The sequence below is a fragment of the Dipodomys merriami genome, unplaced genomic scaffold (assembly GCF_024711535.1).
Source record: "Dipodomys merriami isolate MVZ:Mamm:240054 unplaced genomic scaffold, mDipMer1.0.p SCAF_3, whole genome shotgun sequence".
Lineage (NCBI taxonomy): Eukaryota > Metazoa > Chordata > Mammalia > Rodentia > Heteromyidae > Dipodomys > Dipodomys merriami.
This window is the reverse complement of record NW_027204492.1, coordinates 64,301,996-64,324,236: the sequence shown is the minus strand read 5'-3', so window position 1 is coordinate 64,324,236 and position 22,241 is coordinate 64,301,996. Positions and strand designations below refer to the sequence as shown.

Genomic DNA, 22,241 nt, shown 5'->3' with positions numbered 1-22,241 from the left:
TGAGAGGACTGCATCTCAGCAGAATTCATTTGGATTATTAAAGAAGGACATCATTTGTTTTAAGGTCTTTGAAGATGGGACATACTTAAAAAATAGTTCCCCAATTTTAGGGGCCAAAGAATCTCCTACACAAACCTCTAGCTCAGTGCTTCTCAAACTTTAACATGCCCACAAGTCACTTAGGGATCTTGTTAAAATTCACATTCTGGTTCAGCAGAATTTGCATCAAATTGATTCAGCATTTCTAACAAGTCCCGGATGATGGTAATGCTGCTGGCCTATTCAAAGTGTTATTAAAATGTGGCTAAAACCTTCTAGGGCAATTTGACATTGACATTGATCAGTGGACTTGGTTTAAACAGTGTGGCAATGTATTGCAATTCTTTTCTTTTTTCCCTATATTATGTTTGTTTTGATGTGTAATTTTACATGTTAAATCTAAATGCAGTTGTGTGTTTTATTTTGCATGTCTTTCTTCCATTTCACTTTTTAGGAAATTCATTTTTGATTATGTTTTAAAATCGTATTAGTATGAGATGCATTGCAATAAAAATTGGTCCCTAACCAAAGATAGTTTGAGAAACACTGCTCTAGACAATGAACTTTTTATTTGGGATATGAATTTAATTAGAAATGGTTTGATTTCAGTTACATATGATTCTTAAGCAGTATTTTAAACTTTTCATTTTATTTATTCCATAAACAATAACAAAACTCAGCTAGGTAACAGTATGACAGTTTCACCATACATTCAGTCACAAATATTTAAAACTTTTGCAACAAGAACAACAAAACCAGAAGTGTTACAAGAATAATTTACAAGAAAAATCTATAAAACAGCAAGAAGCTCACAAATGTTCATTTTCTTTTGCACAAGATCACTACACTCTTTCACAACATGTTTTGTGTTACAAAATTCCCAACAAAAGTGTATTTTTCTTTGTATTGTGGTTTCTAAAACCAGAAACTTTGAAGTAAATATCCTTTTCTTAGCACCTAGTGGTGCAGAAAAAGGAAAACTCTCACATACAGACACTTCACAGCACTTTTTCTAAGAAAAATATACACTTACAAAATATGTTACAAATTGGCACACTTAAAAATATACAAGATTTCGTAGGCGTCTTAAGAGTGATCCTTAAGCTTTATACTTCAATTGACTCTACAGATTATTTATAAAGCTTAATTTCTAAAAGAAAAAAAGGCAACGAATTTCCTAATGTTTTTAAAGTTGCAGTGTCATATGTCAAACCAAAACTTAGGTTACATTCATAAAAAGGGCCTCAGAATGCTTTTAACTTTTTACTTTCTTAAATGCTTAAGGGGTTTGGGGAAGAAGAAAAAAATGGGGATGATCATTTTTCTTTAGCACCATAAATCATTAAACTTGTTAAAGAGGTGCATTCAGCTCTATGGAAACTAAGGACTAGTACATTCAAAACTGTAGGCAGCAAACTCTAGTCAGTGCTACAGGTATCCCAGTAGACCATCTTAAGATTTCTACCCCCCTACACTGGGAGTAAAAAAAAACAAAAAACAAAAGGCCTCTTCTAGTTTTCATTCAAGCCTTTGCTTTTGTGCTGTAAAACCGAGCATCTCTCAAAGAGGCAGAATGATGGAAATATCTCCTTTCTTCTTCTGGAGTGAGATGTCCTTCTGAGACTCAGAAAACCCCTTGAGTCTGGGGGATGGACAAGACATCCTTTCTATCTCGTGGATGAGTGTTTCTTCAGTGTCTTTAGTATTTCTTTACCCAGATACTGATTTTTTTCAAAGCCTCATTCATTTCCTTTAACTTGCACTAAGCCTCTCTCTTATATCCTCCTTCTCCAATAGTTTACCTCTTCTTCGACAATTCTCAAACCAAGAGGACATCTCAAGTATCATGTAGCTGCAATGGGAACTTTGCTTCATAACCGTAGCTACTGTTTTAATTTTGAGTGAAAAATGTGCCTTAAAGGGTAGCCTGAGTACTGTCATCAAAATAATACCATGTGGGTGGAGGACTCCTAAACTGATGACAGTGTTTCCTAAGTTAAACATCCCAACTAAAATTTTTTTTCCTCTCTTAACTTGGGTCTTTGAGGGACCTTTACAAAATCTCTGGCCTACATTGTGTTTTGTTACTAAAATCGCTGATTTTTGGTACGAAACCATCTAAAAGTAACTCTCAGCTCAGTAAATTGTATGAATAGAAAAATCAACTTCACACTAGTTTTTTTCTTTTAGAAAAAGGACAGATTTCTGTTGTTATGGGCAATCATGAAATTTGTAAATGAACATGAGAACATCTTAAAATTGGACAATCTCTCGAAAGTACAGGAGAAAAACCAACATTTCTAGTTCGAACAATAGCTAGGACTAGCTCATACTTCACTTGCCTCTTCAGTGCAGAAACTGAGCTCTCTTCATTTCTTGGAACTGTTCTGAGAGCATCTGTAAATTGAAGATGCGGTATATCTGTGTCACATTGGTTCACTTTGGTAAGAACAAGCTTGACTAAAGAGGTCCCTCAATATGGTTTTTCTCCTTTAGGCAGTAAATGCTAATTGAAACCCAATAAGACAGAAATTCACTAGAACTGCAGGACCTCATGTGAAAGAATATAGGATGCTAGCTAGAGTTGTTTACAGTTTTTGTTGAAGCATCCTTTATGCTTCTCACTTACACACGCGTGTGCGTGCACACACACAGACACACACTCATCCCTCACTTGCCCCCCTCCCTTCCCCCCCACCCTCGCACATACACAGATGCTTTCCAGCAAGGAAAAAAAAGGTCAGAGAAGGTGAAGTTATCACAAAGCCCACCTAGCACCAAGGACTCCAGGGAGATGGCTGAAGAAGTGATGGTCAAGGTAGTGCAGGAGGTTTGAAAACATGTAGGAAAAGGTAAGGCCTTAACACATAATTGCACAGAGTAGCAAGAAGTCAGAAGGGCAAGCTAGGAGGAAGCAGCTGGTTTATCTAAGACACTGGAGAGGCAGAGAGACAAGCCACTGGGTCAAGCCAGTTATCATAGCCCAAACACAACTCCCAAAGTCTCTAAGACCCGTTGGTCAGGGCCACTATAACAGCACCCTGTTCCACATAGTACACCTAACCAGGGCAGGAGATCAGACCTATTCTGAACAGATTTTCAAGGGAAGGGAGGTTCCAATTTTCCTCAGGGATGTGATTGTATTATGGACATTTGGGTGTGGAAGGTTTCAAATTCAATTTGAAAATGACCAAGGCAACAAAAGGTGATTAAGAATGGGAAGGTTTCCCTCTACATTTCCAGAAGAAAACATTCTGGTTAATGTTTTTTTTTAAAGAGTCTAACAATTTGGAGAGGTGGAATTTGAGACCATGAATGAAGAAAAAGAAATGGAAATCAACAAAACTTCATGGGAGAGGCATTAAGAGGAAGCAGCTTCCTAAAAAGGAGAAGTTAGAAGAGATCAGCAAGCAGAAATTTCATGCCAAGGAAGATGCAATATTTCTGACATGAGATATCAGTGATAAAGTAAAACAAATAATTTTATACATCAGTCCTCATTCCACTAAGGCAGCTGGTTGAATAAGAGATCTCCAATGCCTACAATGTTGTGACAGGAAGAAAAAAGAATTGTGAGATCAGAGACAGACCAGGAGAGTGCTAAATGCTGAAGTGAAGAGAGAAATACGAAATGTACGAGAACAAGCATCTCTGCCTTGACCTATTGCTCATTTCTCAAACTCGGTTTCCTGTTGCTTTTCAGCAGAAAAGTGTTATAAGTCACTAACTTATATGCTGACAACATGTAATGCACTGCAGGCCAATTTTTTTAAAGGTGCTTTAAAAATGGCAATTCTCTTTGGAGAAAGGTATGAGCTATGCCCTAGAACTGGCCCTAATGGGCTCCATAGGAGCAACTAAAAGAGTATCCATTCCAAAGGACTCAGGACAGCAAATTCTGACAAGGAAATTGTTTCTGTTTGTACCCCATTCTCCAAAGCTGAACTGATACTTTAAAAAAATCTGGGACAACTGCTCCCATATTTATTTATTTGCTCATATACATACAAACACTTGGTATTCATGGAACATTTTCTTGATTTCTTCTTTAATTGCCATTTTTGATTACATAAAAAGCACTCCATTTCTGTAAGCCAGCAGATGACTTTGAGCTCTGGAGTCTTGGGGATCATAATGTAGGCTAAGTTGGTGATTCCAAGCCAAAATTCAGCTGCAAAAGAGAACTAACAAAAATAAAATACAAAACCCAAAACAAAACCAAGGCCAGTTCCTAGGAAGTAGCCGTATAGCCTTTAGTACAAACAGCTAGCTATCAGAGTAGAGAAATAGAAGAAAGTGTTCTAGTTCGATTATTTTTCCTTTTGGATGGCAGCTGTAGGGCAGGAAACGTGTTTCATCTGGTGCCTTTCCACTAAGTAATTTTCCAGGGCTCACTGCATGCAGAGCATCAAAGCCTAGGAATGGGACCAAAGTAGCCTCACATACTGCTCCTCATCCACTCATCCCCACAGACAAAAAAAGGGAGGGGGCAGGGGCTGATGCTGAGAACACACACAATCAAGAACACAGGCTTGTTCACTTTACTATCTAGCTGTAAGTAATAGAGCAGGCTGGTGAAAGGAATCACAGACTGGGAAGTATAAACATTTATATATGTGATAGGCTTCCTTCCATTTCTTTCTACTTTCAAATGTTGTTTCTCTGTGAATATATTTAGGTGGCAATTTCTAGGTAGGTTCCTATTTTGTTTAGAATGTTCTTGTTGAAACATCTTCCCATTTTTTTGTGAAGCCCCCCATTTTCCCCCACCCACTTATTCTCCACCCTCCCACCCCAGCCTATATATTCACAAGTTAATAGGTTAGTAACAATATTAGTAAGAATAGTAACAACAACAACAACCAACAACATGAATAATATTAATCCCCTATATCTGTATAGCACTTTACGATCTACAAAGCGCTTTCACATCCATTATCTCATTTGTGCCACAAAGCATCAGTCATCAGACACAAAGGCCTTCGACTGTGCAAGGAAAAGAGATCAAATGTTAGAAGTTAAGTGGTGAATAAAAGGGGAGAAAAGGCTAGTAGTGAGAGATGCTGGAGCTATGAAATTTTAACAAAAAGGTGGTGGAGGGGTGGACTGAATTGAAAATGTGACTTTGAAGTTTCTAGGAAACTGATATTTAAGTATATTGTGTGGCATCCAATACTAGTTATCCAAATCAACTATTACCGAATTGTTCTATGTCATAATATGTTAGTTAATTCATGGGAAGAAAAATTAGTCAAATTGAAATGCCTTAACATTTAGAAAAATGACATTGGCATTGCAAGATTAACACTTAAAGAACACTAAAGCCATGAGATGAGTGCACTTTTGACAAAACTGGAATAAAACATTTAGGAAACTACTTAAATAAAAGGTATCTATGTACTACTTCATTTATCATTAGTGTCAATTTTATAGCTATTTTATAATTTATCCCAGACTATTATAAAATATATAAAACTGAGATATAAAGTATCAGCAATATAACTTTGCACTTAAATAATTTTCAGCTACAGATTTTGCTTTTTAGAAAATTTTCAAAGCAGCTGTTTTGTTTCTTTGTAAAAGGTTCTGTAAATGCACACTCGGGTCCCTGACGGACTGAACTGTTTCGACTTTCAGACTTTTCCAACATTTTAGTCTTCAGGTGATGGGACAAACGAATCTTTACTGTGCCTTGTTTGTATTTCCACATAGGATAATAGAGTTTAAAAATGTAAAAGAATGTATGTATGTATGCATGTATGTATGTATGTATGTATGTTTGTGTGTATGTTATATACATATATACACATCTTTTTGAATGTGTATATATATATTTAAAATTCACTAATGAGCTTTAAACTGTGGGGTGAATCTGTGAGATGAGGTAAGGAAATTTGGCACAATTCAAACAGTATCCTTTATGTTTTGGTAAATTGTGAACACAACGTATTTTTCCACTGTGATCTAAAGGTGCTATCCACAAAAGTGGGGGTGGTTAATAGCAAGAATCACTGGAATGTTTCTAGTAAATTAACAGGGACAAGCTCCCCCAAATACTCACAACCAAATGTTGATACAGAAGTAAAATATATATACAGTACAGTCACTTCTTTGTAGTTTGGCACAACATATTTCATTTTCCTTGTGGGTAAATAGTGCATAAACTACGAGTGCAACTGTATGACTTTTAAAATCTTTTACATAGAACATCAGATTAAAGTTTTTTTTCAAAGACTTAGTCCCACAATTTAAAATTCGTTTAAGCACTTACATGTCAACATACATACCACAAGGCATATTTTGAAAGAAATAAAACACAAACATCAAATGTCTTTCTGGAAAATGTGAGTCTCTTCTTCAAACACGGGTAAAACCCAAAAATGCTGTTTCTGCTTTTAGGAGATTGTAGTCAGAATCCCTGCAGAAAAAAATCAAAGAATTTATGCCATCTTAGTTAGTTTTAGTGTATGGCCCAGAAAGGGATCATACAATGTAAATCTGTTAATATCATACTAAATGCTGTATGATGCAGAAAGATAGAGTGGGGGTACCAGAAAGCACTCCCAATTGCCATGTGTTGAGATTTTTGTTTTCCAACTAATGCTCTTTTCATTTAAATGATCTTGGCTTTTTGTTTACATGATTTTTAAATTCTGTTGTTCAAAATCTGTCTTACTGTAAAGCCCTTCCATTCCCAAAATCATTCAAGAGCATATTTTAGTTGTGGTTTCCTAAGAAGTAAAAATCGATGCTGGATAGCAGAAGAAAATGTTGTCTTGTTAGAGCTTATCCCAAGCCAAGCCTGAACAAAATTGCCCCAATCTTTTGGGCAGCTTAAAGGTATAGGGATTTTCATGCAATTTTTTTCTTTCATTTTTAATTTGAAAAGAGAGAGAGAGAGAGAGAGAGAGAGAGAGAGAGAGAGAGAGAGAGAGAGAGAGAGAGAGAGAGAGAGAGGACGAGCTAAGGGAATGGAACAGTTTCTTTCATGCAAATTTTTGTTGTTAAGAGGGAAAAATATGAGGGATTGCGGACTCAGCAGGTAGTAGGAAAGCCAGGAGTGCGCCATTTCAGCCATGTTGGTGCAGTATTACCTCAGTTTCTCAAAAGAAGTGGTCCCAGCTTCATCCTTATGGACCTGTTCTCGTTCCATGCGCTTTCCCTTACATTTCTCATCTCTCAGGGCCTTGGTGCTGGATTTGTGACGATACAACTTTTTGTGTGTCGGTCCGTTATTGCCTAAAGTGCTCATGTTATTGTATTTTTTATCAAAGAAGGCAGAGTGAGAGTCTTCATTATAACCAGGCAGGTCTGCACGAGCGGGATCACCTATCACTGCTTTCCCATTGCTTTTGCTCACAGTTTTGATTGACCTGTGATTTTTGGTGGCTCCTGAGGATCCACTGTTGACCTTTTTCTTAGACTCCTGTGGTGTCCCAGCCAATATTTTGAGGGTTTTTAATTTTAGACTATTGGACTCAGAGGAATAGAATGTGTTAGTATCTCCATGATGCTCCATGGGCTCCCAAAGGGGCTCTATGGAGGCCATCATGAATCTTTGTACATCTGCCATACCAGAGGCAATGTTAGACAAGATGTAGGAAGGCTCCTGAAATTCCCGTTGGTCGTCATCCAGGAGGTTGTTGGTGTGAGTGCCCACGCTCATGTCATTCCAACCTGGGCTGCTCTCCTTCCTCAAAGCCCAGTCTCCAGAAAGTCCCTTCTGACTTGGCATCTTCATAGGAGCAACAGGACCACCATGTTGGATGTTATCAGTCAATGTCTTCCCAGTGGAAGATATACTGTTGGTTTGGCTTCCCCCACGGCCAATGCCAATTTGCATTTTCTCCCCATTGATGGCCACCCCATATTTTCCTTTCTTTGTTGACTTAGGAACCTGGCGGGAGGTTTTTCCAGGTGGCTTTTCAGTGGCTTTGTTGCTGGCTTTGGGGGATTTTTTCCTGCTGTTTTTCTGAGAAGAGCTTTGGTTCACAGGCCCACCCTTGCTGGGTGTTGTTTTCTTTCTTGACTTTGACACTTTGTTGTTGGTACTTGTTTGGCCATCTGGATCATTAAACGTTGACAAGCAAGGGGTTTTCGGGAGCAAACTGACAGAATCCTCATCATTGAACATATGGAACTGGAACTGATGGTTATTTAAAGTAAATCCATCATCTGCTTCGACTTGTTGTGAAAGGGTACTACAGTCCCACTTGACTTTCTCCATGCTGCCCAATGGTCCCGAGACACCCTCTTGGAACCCCTTCATTGTTCCTAGTGTCTTGATACTCTCACATCTGGCAATCTGAGGGGAAAGACTCGGGGTGTTGGGTGGGGATATCTCAGAGAGAGAAGAGTGGCGAAATTTGTCAGGAGTGAAGTTGGAGATATCCAGAAGATCAGTGGACTCCTTCAGTGGTGCTATCTCATCAATGCTCTGTTGGATCACCAGTTTGGGGCTGCAGTGGGCCAGGAAATCATCAGTGATATCATCATCACCATCCTTTTCACAGGACTTTAAGCTTAAGGAGCAAAAATTGCTTGAGCTGACAGAGAGTGGGGCCATTGAATCAAAGCTGAAGAGCCGAGCATCATCCACACTGACTGGACCCTGCTGGAAAGGAAAGCCGATCTCCCCATTAGTAAAGTGACATAATTGATAAGAGTCATCAGATGGGAGCTGGGGGTCCTGCACAGAGGCATATAGGACCTTGTTGCAAGTACTGCCCTCACTATTGAGGCAAGTAGGACTATACGTCGTAACAATGAGGTTATTTTCCATGGAGACTACTTGGGAGGTTTCAAATTCACTGGATTGGTTTGAAGCTATCTCCCTGGAGACTTCAGCCATGAATTCCTGGGGGTCAGATGTAGCCTTGTTGGGCCACACATTGCCATAGTTGCTTGATTCCATTTTGAAGTTATGAGGTGATGGCTGCAGCTCAGAGTCAGAAGATGAGGACAGCACACAGTCCTGGGCTGGCTGCAGAGGTACAAACGCCTTTTCTGTTTGAGTGAGGCTGCCTTCATTTTGCTCTGGAGAATGGTGAGCGAAGTAGGAGATACCAGTATTATTTGACAAGTCAGAAGCATCTAACAATGTCTGCAGATACCCACCAGGGATAACAGGTATGTTAGTGGCAACATTAGCAGATGACAGAGGCATTTCAGAAGAGCAGGTGGTTGGCAGGAAAGTAGAATTCTTAGCAACCTTTGCCTCATGAAATTCAGACAGATGGGAACTGTTTGAGGTTCTGGGGATTACTTCATTTTTTAAGTTAGCCTTGGAGGATTGCTCTTCCAATGGAGTGCTCATTTGAGCAACTGGCTTGCTTTCTTGTGTAACCTTGATTTTCTTGGATTTTAATCTAGCTTCACTTTTAAACTTGATTTTATTGAGGACTTTCCTTTCTGGTCCCTTAAATTCTGTGTCCTGGCCTTTGACTTTCACTGAGTCAGGACTTGGGATGTCATTTGCACAGCTGGGAGCAGCTGGAGGGCCTGACTTCGCCGCGCCTTTCGGTCCTCCTTCTTCTTTGCGATTGCTAGCTTGCCTCTGATCATTGCAGAAGGAAACTTGCTTACTACTTGCTGAAGTTTCCATGGATTGGATCCTTTGAATCCTGTGCCTGTTGCCAAGTTTCGATTTTCGTTTACGAGCAGGTGGCAGGAACGACACCTCAAAGCTACCTGGTTCAAAGCTTTGCTTTTGGCATAAGGGTGTCTTGATGGAGTCGGTGTTGCTGTTTCTCTGCTTTTTCTTCTTCTGCCAGAATCCCTTCAAAGGTGCCAACTTGGAATATTTGTTGAGCTGATTCTCGCTCAGATTCACTGTTGTCTCACTGGCATCCACCTTACTTAACTTCACCAGCATGTTCTTCTCACCTTTAAAGCGATTGATAATGATGTATTTGATAATAACAGGGGGCTCCTTGCGGGTTACTTTTCTTCTCTTTTTGGGACACCATTCATCATCATCTTCCTCTTTGGAACTACCTGGCAGCCATTCCTTCTTCTCATTTACCTTCTCACCCTCTAGTGAGTCCACATCATATAGATAATCTTCACTGTATCGGACTTTTCTCTTCGCTCGTAGTCCATAGTTCTGCTGGGAGGAGGAGCTGCCAGAATTTGTGTCCCGAGCCATATAGCGGCTACAGTCTTTGATCTCCCCCATGGCATCATATGAGACCTCAATGAAGGAATTGTCATCACTGAAATTCCCTGATGTCTCCAAGGAATTCGCAAGATGGTCCAGCTTTGGATTCTTAAATTGCCCCCCCTCAGTCCCACTGCAGGGTTTATTTAAGGCCAGTTTATCTCCATTGTCTTTTCCATCATTTTTCTCCACTGCTTTGTCTTCATGTTCTTCATCTTTGCCTTTCTTCTTGTCCAAGATCTTATCTTCTTCTCCCCAGATGATGCTCACATCGGGGACCTTGAATTGGGAGAGATCACTACTCTGCTTCAGGACCCCACTCTTAGCTTCCCGCTTAGGACAGGTAGTGAAGACACTGGGGAAAAAGTTGAATTGAGCATCTTCCTGCATCAAAAGGGTGGTCTTGTCACGAACATTGTCCTGAAAAGATTCATAGCGAATTTTCAGGGAGCAGACATCACTGCCCAGTGTCGACTCATCATCATCAAACATGTAGTTATCCACATCTTCTTCAGAGAATAGGTTGACCGATAGCTCATTCTTGGAACAGAGGTCGAGCAGTTCAATCTTGCTCTCACTAATGAAAGTCTCAAAGTAACCCCAATCCTGATTGGAATTTGCTAGCAAAGCTTCTTCTGTATTGCACTTATCTAACAGCAATGCTTCATAATAACTTTTCTGAGTTGGATCTTCCAAGTCGATGTCAGGTTTTTCAGCTTCTCGTCTATCTCCTGCCCTTGATTTATGCAGGGGGAAGCCTAGGAGCTGATCTGAAAGAAGCTGCTCTCCATATTTCATGTTTTCTCCAGCATTAATGCACTGAATCCCTATATCAGACACTGCACACGTTTCATAATCCCTGTTCAGATCGCTGACTTTCAGACTGATCCCTGGCTCAGGATCTACTGCCTCCTTAGATTCCATGAAGCAGCCCAAGCAAGTCCGGCTTGGCTGCATGAGGCAGTCTCCATTCAGAGCTGACATGCCTGCAGGCTCCATTATGGCAAATGGAGCTTTCTCACATTCATTGGGCAGTGACCATGTGTTTAGGCCTTTTGCAACTCCAGATGTGAGGGAGATGGCATTCACAGAAGCACTATTAGCAGCATGCTCAGGTGCTTCAATCAGACCCAAAGGGGAGGGAGGGTTCTGCATACAGGGCTTCTTAGAGGAAAGAGGCAGGAGACCCCTAGGAAACATCAAAGTCTCTTTTTGTACCGCTGGTATTGGCTGGATTGGTGCGGCAGCTTCTAGAGCTGCAAATGACTTCATTGCCACATCCTGGTCCTCTGAGTCTAGAGAAAAAAAAAGAGAGAAATGGCAGGAATAAAATTAAGGGTCTTAAACCAGACTTGCCAAATCTCTTTATCCTTGATCATATAACACAAACAAAACCTCTGTTTCCCTGGCTTTACAAATAACTTTCATGCAAGTGAAAAACAATCATTTTTAGCCACAGCTCGTTCTTCAGAAACAAGGGAAAGAATTAGACTGATTGATCATTTGATGTGGAAAATGATCAGATGGGACATTCATGGTTTTGATCTATGGGGCCCATCCTAGGGACTTACATTCTGGAAACTTGTAGTGAATCTAGAAATTGTAAGTGTCATGTCAGAGAATATTTCTGATTCACTAGGAATTTTGAGGAACTTCATCTGATGCAGATAATTTGGAGGACAAATGTGTTGGATTTGATCACTCTCAAAGACCATTCTATCCCAGTGAAAGATATAAAAGAATAAAGTTGAGGATTAACATTAGTCTTAGAGCTGTCCTGGACTCCACCTGTACCAAACTTTGTGTATACTGGAAATAACAAGAGCCTGGGAGAGATATTATATACTATAATTAAATTCCCTTACCATTTTCCTTGACCCCATTAATCAGGGTGTTTTCTCCATTGGCTGAGGCAGCAATAGCCTTATCTTGTTGGTTATCCATGAATGTAACCTCTTATTGTTTCATTCCAAGTCCAAATGCTGTCCAACCTGCACATTTCAAATACATAATAATAGTTATTAAATTCATTTGATTTTGAATTTTGCAGGTTATTTCAACTATAAAGTTCTTAAAATAATCATTAACAGTTATCTGCTTCCAGACTGGCTTTGTGACTGCTCTTGTTTTGGGCTCATAGGTTATACCTACTATATTAGCCAACTAGGAAACCCACACTTAATTAAACTCACGCTTAATGTAATTCATACATCCTAGGTACTTCTATTCCCTGTAGGTCATCATACTTTTAAAAATGGAAATGCAAGAACGTAGGCAAACTTAGTGTTTCCTCCAGAGAGTAATACATTTAATGTAATCATAGCTGTCCAGTTAGGAAGGACACAAAACAAGACTCCAGGCAAACTTGAAATAAAGGACATATGAATGTGGAGACTTGTTTTATTTCTGTTTGCTTCATTTCTACTTCAGACCACAAGTTCTTTACAAACTAGCTAATTCATGCCACAACATACACAATCTACCTTCATACCCAGATTTTTTCTGTGCCCTAAAATTTGACAGCTAAGATAGAGAGAATTCTTCAGTTTCTTGATTTTTAGAATATTTTTTTAATTGTCAAGGTGATGTACAGAGGGGTTACAGTTACATAGTAAGGTAGTGAGTACATTTCTTGTCAAACTTGTTACCCCTTCCCTCACTTTTCTTCCCCCTTCTCTTCCCCTGCTCCCCCCCAAATTGTACAGTTCATTTCCAATATATTGTCTTGTTAGTATCTCTGTTGCATTAATTTACCCTTTGCCCTTTATCTCACCATTTTGTTGCTCCCCTTTGCTTCCCTAATTCAGATAAATGTATGTACAGTACCCAAGGTACCAAAATCAATACAGTAACAACAGGGGATAAGCCATAGGAAAAAAAACCCATAATAGTAAAAAGAAATCACATAGTACATTAACAACAACAACAACAACAAAGAAAAACCTCTTATGTCTATGGATTTTTAGAATCTTAACTAAAAGTATTTAATATTTCCCCAAGCCCATAGCAAGATTTTTAAATGTGAGTATAGATTTTTTTTTTCCAGTCCTAGGGCTTGAACTCAGGCCCTGGTTACTCAGGGCTTGAACTCAGCCCTTCTGTGCTCAGAGCTAGTACTCTACCACTTGAGCCTCAGTACCACTTCTGGCTTTTTCTGTTGATGTGGTACTGAGGAATTGAACCCGGGGCTTCATGCATGCTAGGCAAGCACTCTACCAGTAAGCCACATTCCCAGCCCCTGATTACAGAGTTTTGAAAAGATGTCAGCATCATCTAGTACTTCTCAAGCCTGGTACACATATAGATAGCAATTCATCTCTTGCCTACCTACCTGAGTAGTAGGTGTATTCAAATGGAAATGGGGCCACTAGAGGTAGAGGTAACTAGCATGTGCCACTATAATGTCTATAGATCCTTATACATTCTATGAAACCCAATTCCTAGACATTCTCCCAGACAAGTATCCTTCCTTTTATTAAAAATCACACATAGGGAGGGAAAAATTGAGAGAGACTGAAGGAAGGGGTGATGTCCAAGAAGCAATGCATGCTTTACTTCACTTATGTAACTGTAACCCTCTGTATATCACCTTTATAACAATAACATTTTTTTTTTTTCTCGGTCGTGGGGCTTGAACTCTGGGCCTGGGCGCTGTCCCTCAGCTCTTCAGCTCAAGGCGAGCGCTCTACCACTTGAGCTACAGCGCCACTTCCAGTTTTCTGGTGGTTTTTTATTGGAGATAGGAGTCTCACGGTCTCTCCTGCCCGGGCTGGCTTTGAACCGCGATCCTCAGATCTCAGCCTCCTGAGTAGCTAGGATTACAGGCGTGAGCCACCAGCGCCCGGCTCTATAACAATAACATTTTTTAAAAAGCACACATTAGCCAGTTGTGATGTGTGCTTGAAATCACAGCAGTCATGAAGCTGAGGGAGGAAGATCTTTAGTTTGATGATAGCCTGTCAGTCTCAATAAGTGAAACCTTATCTGAAAACACCAAACATGCATACATGTGCATACATACATGAACATACTGCTGCTAGTCAAGTGGTTATTACGTGAATCTCAGTTGTATACTTATATAGTGTTATACAATCTCTGACTTATGATGACTCAAGACTATTTGACTTTGTGATGAGATGAAAGTGATACATACTCAGTTGAAATTAGAAGTTGAATTTTGATCATTTTCTGGGTGGCACAATATTCTCTCATGATAGTTTGGCTGAGACAAGAAGTTGCAGCTCCCAGTTAGCCGTGCAATCATGATGGTCAACAATTGATACCCTATAATGTATTATGTTGCCAGTATGATTTTGTACTGTGGATGTTTTTATTCATTTTTCAAATTGAAGACTAGATTGAAGGTGGTGATAGGAGGGAAAAACTGGGAGAGACTGAAGGAAGGGGTGACATTGCCCAAAAGAAATATACTCATTACATGACTTATGTAACTGTAGCCTCTCTGTACATCACCTTTATAATAAAAATAAAAATAAAAGACCCCCCCCAAAAAAGACTAGAAGCATTTTGATTTTAGCCATTCTAAGTGGGGTGAGGTGGTATCTCAATGTTGTTTTGATTTGCATTTCTTTTATGGCTAGGGAGGTTGAGCATTTCTTCATGTATCTATTGGCCATCCTTCTTTCATCTTCAGAGAAGTTTCTCTTTAAGTCTTTAGCCCACTTATTTATTGGGCAGTTGTTTCTTTGAGGATTTGTTATTGGGGGATTTAATTTTTTGAGTTCCAAGTATATTTTAGATATGAGACTCTTGTCCATTGTATGGCTAGTGAAGATCTTCTCCCAATCCGTAGGAGTGTAAACTTGTTCAACCACTTTGGAAAGTAGTATGGAGGTTCCTCAAAAGACTCCACATAGAGCTCCCCTATGACCCAGCAATCCCACTTTTGGGTGTTTACCTAAATGATCACAAACAAGACCACACTAAAGTTACCAGCACGACTATGTTTATTGCAGCACTATTTACTATAGCTAAGATATGGAACCAACCCAGATGCCCCTCAGTAGATGAATGGATCAAGAAAATGCGGTTCTATACCTCCATCAGAAAGAATGACATTGCTCCATTTGTTAGGAAATGGAAAGACTTGGAAAAAATTATATTAAGTGAAGTAAGCCAGGCCCAAAGAAACATAGGTCCTATGGTTTCCCTTATTTGCAATATCTAGTATATGTCTGAGTCAAGCAGAAAAGGTCAGATAAGGTGATGTTAGGGAAATGAACCTTAAGATATGTATTCAAATGGTTTTTTTCTTTCATGTGATTGTTTCTAACACATTTATAAGATTATTTCTTTGTTGCTTTGTATGTCCCTCCCCTACAGTATAACCCTTGCTTTCACTGTATTTGATGTCAGTATAATTTGTGGAGGTGAAGGGGAAAAACAAATCGTTTAAATAGGGATACAGGTGGACCCATTGCAACAATGAGATGTACAAGTCGTTATGTTGAAAACAAACTTTACAACTTTGGTGAGGGGGGAGGGGGAGCAGGGAGGATTGGGTGGGGTAGCAGGGGGAGGATGGGAAGGGATGGGAAGGGGAAACAAAGGAGGAGGCTACAATGCTTGATAAGAAATGTACTCATCATCTTGCCCATGTAATTGTAACCCCTCTGTACAGTATTTTCACAATAAAAAAAATAAAAGATCAGTAAAAAAAAAGACTAGAACATTTTACATTTCCATTAATAAGGGATTGTTCAGATAAGTCATGGCACACTTGCACAATGAAAGAATATTGTTAGTGTTTTGTGAAAGTTGTATTTCATAAATTACACTAAATATTCAACACCTTATTATAAAGCATGTTGTATTATATGGTGTTTCCCACTATTGTAAAGCAAACTATGTCAGAGGATTTTGTCCAAGGGTAGGTTAGTATTAGTGTTCTAAGCATATTTGAAGTAGACTAAGCTAAACTATGATGTTTGATAGATTAGATATACTAAATGCATTGTCAATTTAATAATATTTTCATCTGTGATGGGTCTAACAGGACTAACCCTATCATAACTTGAGCAGCATCTGGATATACACATACTAGAATATATGCATGTGCTTGTATACGTATACATATACTTGAATATACACATTGTACTTGTATGTATGTATGTATGTATATAAATATATTCATGTGCCTGTGTACATAAACATACACTTGCCCAGGAAATAAGAAGCAGTAGCAGTTTTACATAATTCAATCTATAAGATAGGTCTCCTACCTGGCTTTTTTTTTTTGTCAGTCATGGGGCTTGAGCTCTGGGCCTGGGTGCTGTCCCTGAGCTCTTCAGCTCAAGGCTAGTGCTCTACCACTTGAGCCACAGAGCCACTTCTGGTTTCTGGTGGTTAATTGGAGATAAGAGTCTCATGGACTTTCCTGCCCAGGCTGGATCCTCAGATCTCAACCTACTGAGTAGCTAGGATTATAAGTATGAGCCACCAGTGCCCAGCTTGGCTTTTTATTTATTTTTAACAAAATAAGAAATCTGTATTCTGTATTAGGTAATGTGCCTGTTTTTTAATTTTTTTTAAATTGTTTTTTAAAGTTAGATGATTCTATGTTTCCCTTGACATTTATATATTAGAATTTCCAAACTTTCTTATTTTATGAGTTCTGATTTGATAAGAGGCCAATAAACAGCCGGGCGCTGGTGGCTCACGCCTGTAATCCTAACTACTCAGGAGGCTGAGATCTGAGGATCGAGGTTCAAAGCCAGCCCGGGCAAGAAAGACCGTGAGACTCCTATCTCCAATAAACCACCAGAAAACTGGAAGTGGCGCTGTAGCTCAAGTGGTAGAGCGCTAGCCTTGAGCTGAAGAGCTGAGGGACAACGCCCAGGCCCAGAGTTCAAGCCCCACGACCGACAAAAAAAAAAAAAAAAAAAAAAAAAAAGAGGCCAATAAACTAAAGGTACCAAGGAGAAGAGAAAGAGAGGCTTGTTATATTTACATAGAAGGGCCAGAGATATTCCTTTTTTTGTGGGAGTGGAGAGGAAGGGTGGGCTAGTATTGCATTTGAACTCAGAGCTTTACATTTGCTGGAGAGTTTAAAAAGGTGGATGGGAGTGCAAAACAATGCTGACGTTCCAAATCCTTGGCAAGGAGGAAATCACTTGGAATTGAATCAAAGGAGCAGTTTGTATGGCTGCCTCTGATCCAGAGAAGACCCCATGGGTCAGAAAGAACCATACTATCATCATATAGGTATAATGTATCCGTCTTTAGTCTTTTTACTAATTCTATTTTGATCTGTCTTTAGCCTTTTCACAATTCTATCTTGCAGGGACTTGATAAAGGGCAAATTATTGTACATTTCAATATTTCAGTGTCTTCTTGTCCTTTAGTCTATGGTCAATTACAAGGAAGTCCATTTTTTTTAACCATCGGAGAGACCAAGGCATAAAAGGAGATACTATGGTCATAAAACAATATAATACCAGATTCATAAAGTAACTCAAGTCTCTTAGCCAAAAGACCAGGAATTTTTGTCTTTTTTTTTTTTTGGTCCGGTTGTGGGGCCTGAACTCTGGGCCTGGATGCTGTCCCTCAGCTCTTCAGCTCAAGGCTAGCGCTCTACCACTTGAGCCACAGCACCACTTCCGGCTTTTTTCTTTTTGCTTATGTGGTGCTGAGGAATCGAACCCAGGGCCTCAGGCATGCAAGGCAAGCGTTCTACCACTGAGCCACCTTCCCAGCCCCAGGAATTTTTGTCTTAAAACACAAAATGCTTTCTCCATAATGTTTTACCACTTACACCCTCTTCCCCAAACAAGGCTCTACAAATACCTATTTTATGTTACTGATTTGTACTCTCCGTCCTTTTAGGTAATAAAATATTCAGTTACCTCAGACAAGCATTGAATATTAGTAAAACAGCATTCTATGAACTATGTAAAGGAGCAATACATTTATAAATCACAACTACTATCCATTTTTTTTCAGACGGGAAAAGAACATTATGTTAGGAGATGATGGTATTAATTCCAATCATAACTTTACTTTAGTTCCCTAAGAATTATCTAAGGCTCAATTCCCTGCCATGGAAAAGCCTGATGTAGCATCCAGGATCATGGCTTGGAAATAATGGGAGTTTTATAGGATCAAGAATCAAGGGGACATAGTCTCCAGCAAGAAATAAAGAGATAGAATAGAGCATGGAAGCTTGATGAATTGAGAAGGGGAGAGGAAGACAATCAATGTTCTGTATATCCTAAGCTAGGTGTGATTACAGAAATTCCCTCATTTGGCCTATATAATCATCTTGTAAGGTTAATTTTTCTAGGTTTCTAATTTTATTTTCAAACGGGTCAACTGATTTCTATAAATATTGCTTTAGTGATAATCAATAATTTGGGTCTTTATTTTCCAGAATTGAGAGACTAAACTATGATCAGGCCATCTTTTAGTTTTCCTTATGACTTCTCAAATCACCTATGAAAGAGACAACTGAAGGTACGTATTTTCCCATACTTTGCTTTATTTATACCTTAGTTGCTTAAAAATGATTTTGGATGAGGATTATAATTTCTCACAGGTACAATACAAACAACTCTAGACTTGCTTTAGTTTTTCTCCACTAATCAACATTTAGTACTATAACATCAATGGGGTTTTGAAAATCTATTTTGAGCTAAAATTAACATTTTTGGAAGAATGTACAAGAAATTACTTTGCTCATCATAGTAAATCACTCAGCATAATGTCATTAAAATAGCATTAGCATGGAGATAGGAATTTTGAAGCAAGGAAATGCTCAATTAAACTGGAAAAACAAGCCTTCCTGTCTGCCCTTCCCCTCAGCTGGGTATGAGGAAGGCTCTTTGAGAAGAAGTCCTTGGTCTCAGGGTCTAGATGGTTCACATCAACCTTTGTGTTGGGGGCTGCCATTGCTTTTCTCAAAAGGAAAAGAAAACAAAGCAGAAACAGAGGACATAACAGTAACATAGTCTTTGGGGTTGCATTAGTGCAGTGCACTAGTGAATGCACTAGGATACCAGTTTCGATCACTTAAACAAATTTACTAGGTATTACTTGTGGTCATAGTATCATCAGTGGAAAAGACAGATGAATGATATGAATGAGGCACTCAGAGTTGAGTGGGGAAAATAAGCCATAGACAATACAAGCATTGCATACTGAAAGAGAAGCAGTAAGTTTCTATGTGGGTCCTTAGTGAAGAAATTGTTCCATTTTTAGAAAGGAAGGCGCAGAATAAAAGCTTCACTAGAAGTAGCAGTATTTGAGATGAACCTTAAAAAATGATCTCTCGTTGGGCACTGGTGGCTTATGGCCTGTAAGCCTGGCTACTTAGGAGGCTGAGATCTGAGGATCACAGTTCAAAGCCAGCCTGTTCAGGAAAGTCTGTGAGACTCTTGCTTCCAATTAAGCACCAGAAAACCTGGAAATGGCACTGTGCCTCAGAATGGTTGAGTGCTAGCCGTGAACAAAAAAGCTCAGGGACAGCACATAGACCCTGAATTCAAGCCCCATGACTGACCAAATAAAAAAAGAGATGATTCTCTCTCTCTCTCTCTCTCTCTCTCTCTCTCTCTCTCTCTCTCTCTCTCTCTCTCTCTCTCTCTCTCTCTCTCTCTCTCTCTCTCTCTCTCTCTCTCTCTCTCTCTCTCTCTCTCTCTCTCTCTCTCTCTCTCTCTCTCTCTCTCTCTCTCTCTCTCTCTCTCTCTCTCTCTCTCTCTCTCTCTCTCTCTCTCTCTCTCTCTGGAGGTGTGGATGAGAAACCAAGTCTCAGAAAGGGGAAACTATCTGCTATCACAAAGCATGTTGATGACATTTATAATACATGTGTAAGTGTTACCTTTTAGTCTTGAAATATACCCAAATGGCACCAACTTACTTCCTAGATAGACTATAAATTATAAATAAAAATAAAGAGTAGACCAGGCTCACATTTGTAATTCTAGCTACTCAGGAGGTTAGGATCTGAGCATTGCAGTTTGAAGCCACCCCAGGCAAGAAAGTTCATGAGACTCTTATCTCCAATTAACCACCAAAAAGCCAGAAGTGGAGCTGTGGCTCAGCTGGTAGAACACTAGTATTGAGCACAAAAGCTCAGGGACAGCACCTAGGCCCTGAGTTCAAGAGCCAGGACAGGCACACAAAAAACTCTAATCAGAAGTACTAACATTTTTATCTGAATGAAGGGATGTTGTTACATATAAGAAAGATGTCCTTGCTTATACCACCATGAGAAAAAGTTCAGATCCAACTGGGAAGGAGGCACTCTCTTCCAGCCTCTGGATTCTAGCATTCTGTGTTGTCACTTCAAGGCAGACCATTCTAAGCAGTATCTTTCTTAATTACCCCTCCCCACATATACACACATACATACACACACACATTTCTAAAAAATCATGATGCATTTATACCTCCTTTTGTGGAAGTAAGATGCTTCACAAAGGAAGATAAGAAGAGATGGGAATTCATTTGATCCCAAAGTGCTAAAATAAATTAAGTCATTTGATAATGCCCACTTAAAACACTATCTAAAAATGTTTGAAGGGAGTAGAGGGACTAGGAATACTATTACAAGTCAAAAATGTTTCAAAAACTTCCCAGTAATCATAGTAGATTTTTGTGCTTGTAGTGCTAAGGTGGGGAAATTAAATCTAGGGCCTTATGCACACTAGGCAAGCATTCTTCCACCGAGCCATATTCTCAGCCTGGATCAGGTATGCAGACAAGAAAAATGTATAAGTAGTTCCAAAGAAAATGAAGACAATATATAGCACAATATAACAATACTAAAAAGCATTACTAATCTGGGCCAGGTATCAGTCTATATTACCACAGAATGAAGAGATGCTGAGCTACCCGTTACAGGTGAATAAGGAGCTTCTGTTTTGCCATTCATAAACTCCTTAGCCTTCCTTCTTGATTTCAGAGAGATTGTCAAAGCCTTCCAAGCATATATACTTATAATAGGGGTACGTTCCCTGTATACAGTGGAGGATAGCATAGTTAGTTCAACACTAATAAAGAACTGTGGGTCTGTGGCTTAGTTGAGCACTGTACTTCCTTATCTATGTTTTATATGTTAGATTATGACATGAGCAAAACAGAAGTGAGAAACACAAGTTCTTCCCTCAAAATACTTACTGCCTTAGAGTATGTTCACTAGCTACTTATATGCAGACCCAAATACTTTCACAATGAATTTATTGTTTACAAAATACATTCACAGCTGCTACAAACATTTTTTGTGCCAGTCTTGGGGCTTGAACTCAGGGCCTGGGCACTGTCCTTGAGATTTTGTGCTCAAGGCTAGTGTTCTATCACTTGAACCACAGCTCCACTTCTGGCTTTTTGGTGGTTAATTGGAAATAAGAATCTCATGGACTTTCCTACCCATGCTGGCTTGGAACCATGATCCTCAGTTCTCAACCTCCTGAGTAGCTAGGTTACAGGTGTGAGCCAGCTCTGGGACAGTTATAGACTTTTCTCAACATAAGGGAGGAAAAATTTAAAAAACACATAGGAACACTAATTCTATATATTCATAAGGCCATGTTCTTCTCATCTCCATTGGAAGTCATTTTTCATATGCCTTTAATTTTTTGCATAGGGCTAGGGATGGAATGTTCAGGAATAAGGGAAAGATAGGAGTATAGAATGGAGGACATCAGAAAAGAAGAGAGGTCGAGGTCAAAATAGATATGTTGTCATTCTAGTTAGAACTCCATGATGATGTGGCAATCATCTATTACTATTATTGGTTTATTCTGATCTCCTGAAAAAATGTCCTCAGAGTACCATAGTCTGAAATAGTTCTCTGATGCCACACAGATGGCATTATGAGGCCCTGTTCTCATTAACGTCTGTTCAGCAAAATCCATTGCATACACAATTCCAAAGCTCACATGTGTTGACTAGCAACAGCTAGTTCAGCAGGACTCTTCCCAATTCTAGCAGCCAAGTCTGCAGAAGGGAAGAAATTTCAGGGATTGTAATTCTAGAGTTTCCCTTACTAATGAGCAAAGTAAGTCCTGGAGATTTCCTTAGTTTT

The 22,241-nt window shown here is 39.4% G+C and overlaps 1 protein-coding gene across 2 annotated transcripts in view; it reads right to left on the bottom strand.

Annotated features, from left to right (window-relative positions):
• Positions 1-4,839: 4,839 nt before the first annotated feature.
• Nexmif (neurite extension and migration factor) overlaps positions 4,840-22,241 on the bottom strand; it is a 143,150-nt gene continuing 125,748 nt past the window's right edge. For both annotated transcript variants that reach the window (XM_070040184.1, XM_070040183.1), the window contains 3 exons: positions 12,064-12,189; positions 7,134-11,493; positions 4,840-6,457 (listed from right to left, as the gene is read on the bottom strand). In XM_070040184.1, the coding sequence (XP_069896285.1) occupies positions 6,397-6,457; positions 7,134-11,493; positions 12,064-12,142 (4,500 nt within the window). In that variant the 5' untranslated portion in view covers positions 12,143-12,189 and the 3' untranslated portion in view covers positions 4,840-6,396. The remainder of the gene's footprint in view (positions 6,458-7,133; positions 11,494-12,063; positions 12,190-22,241) is intronic.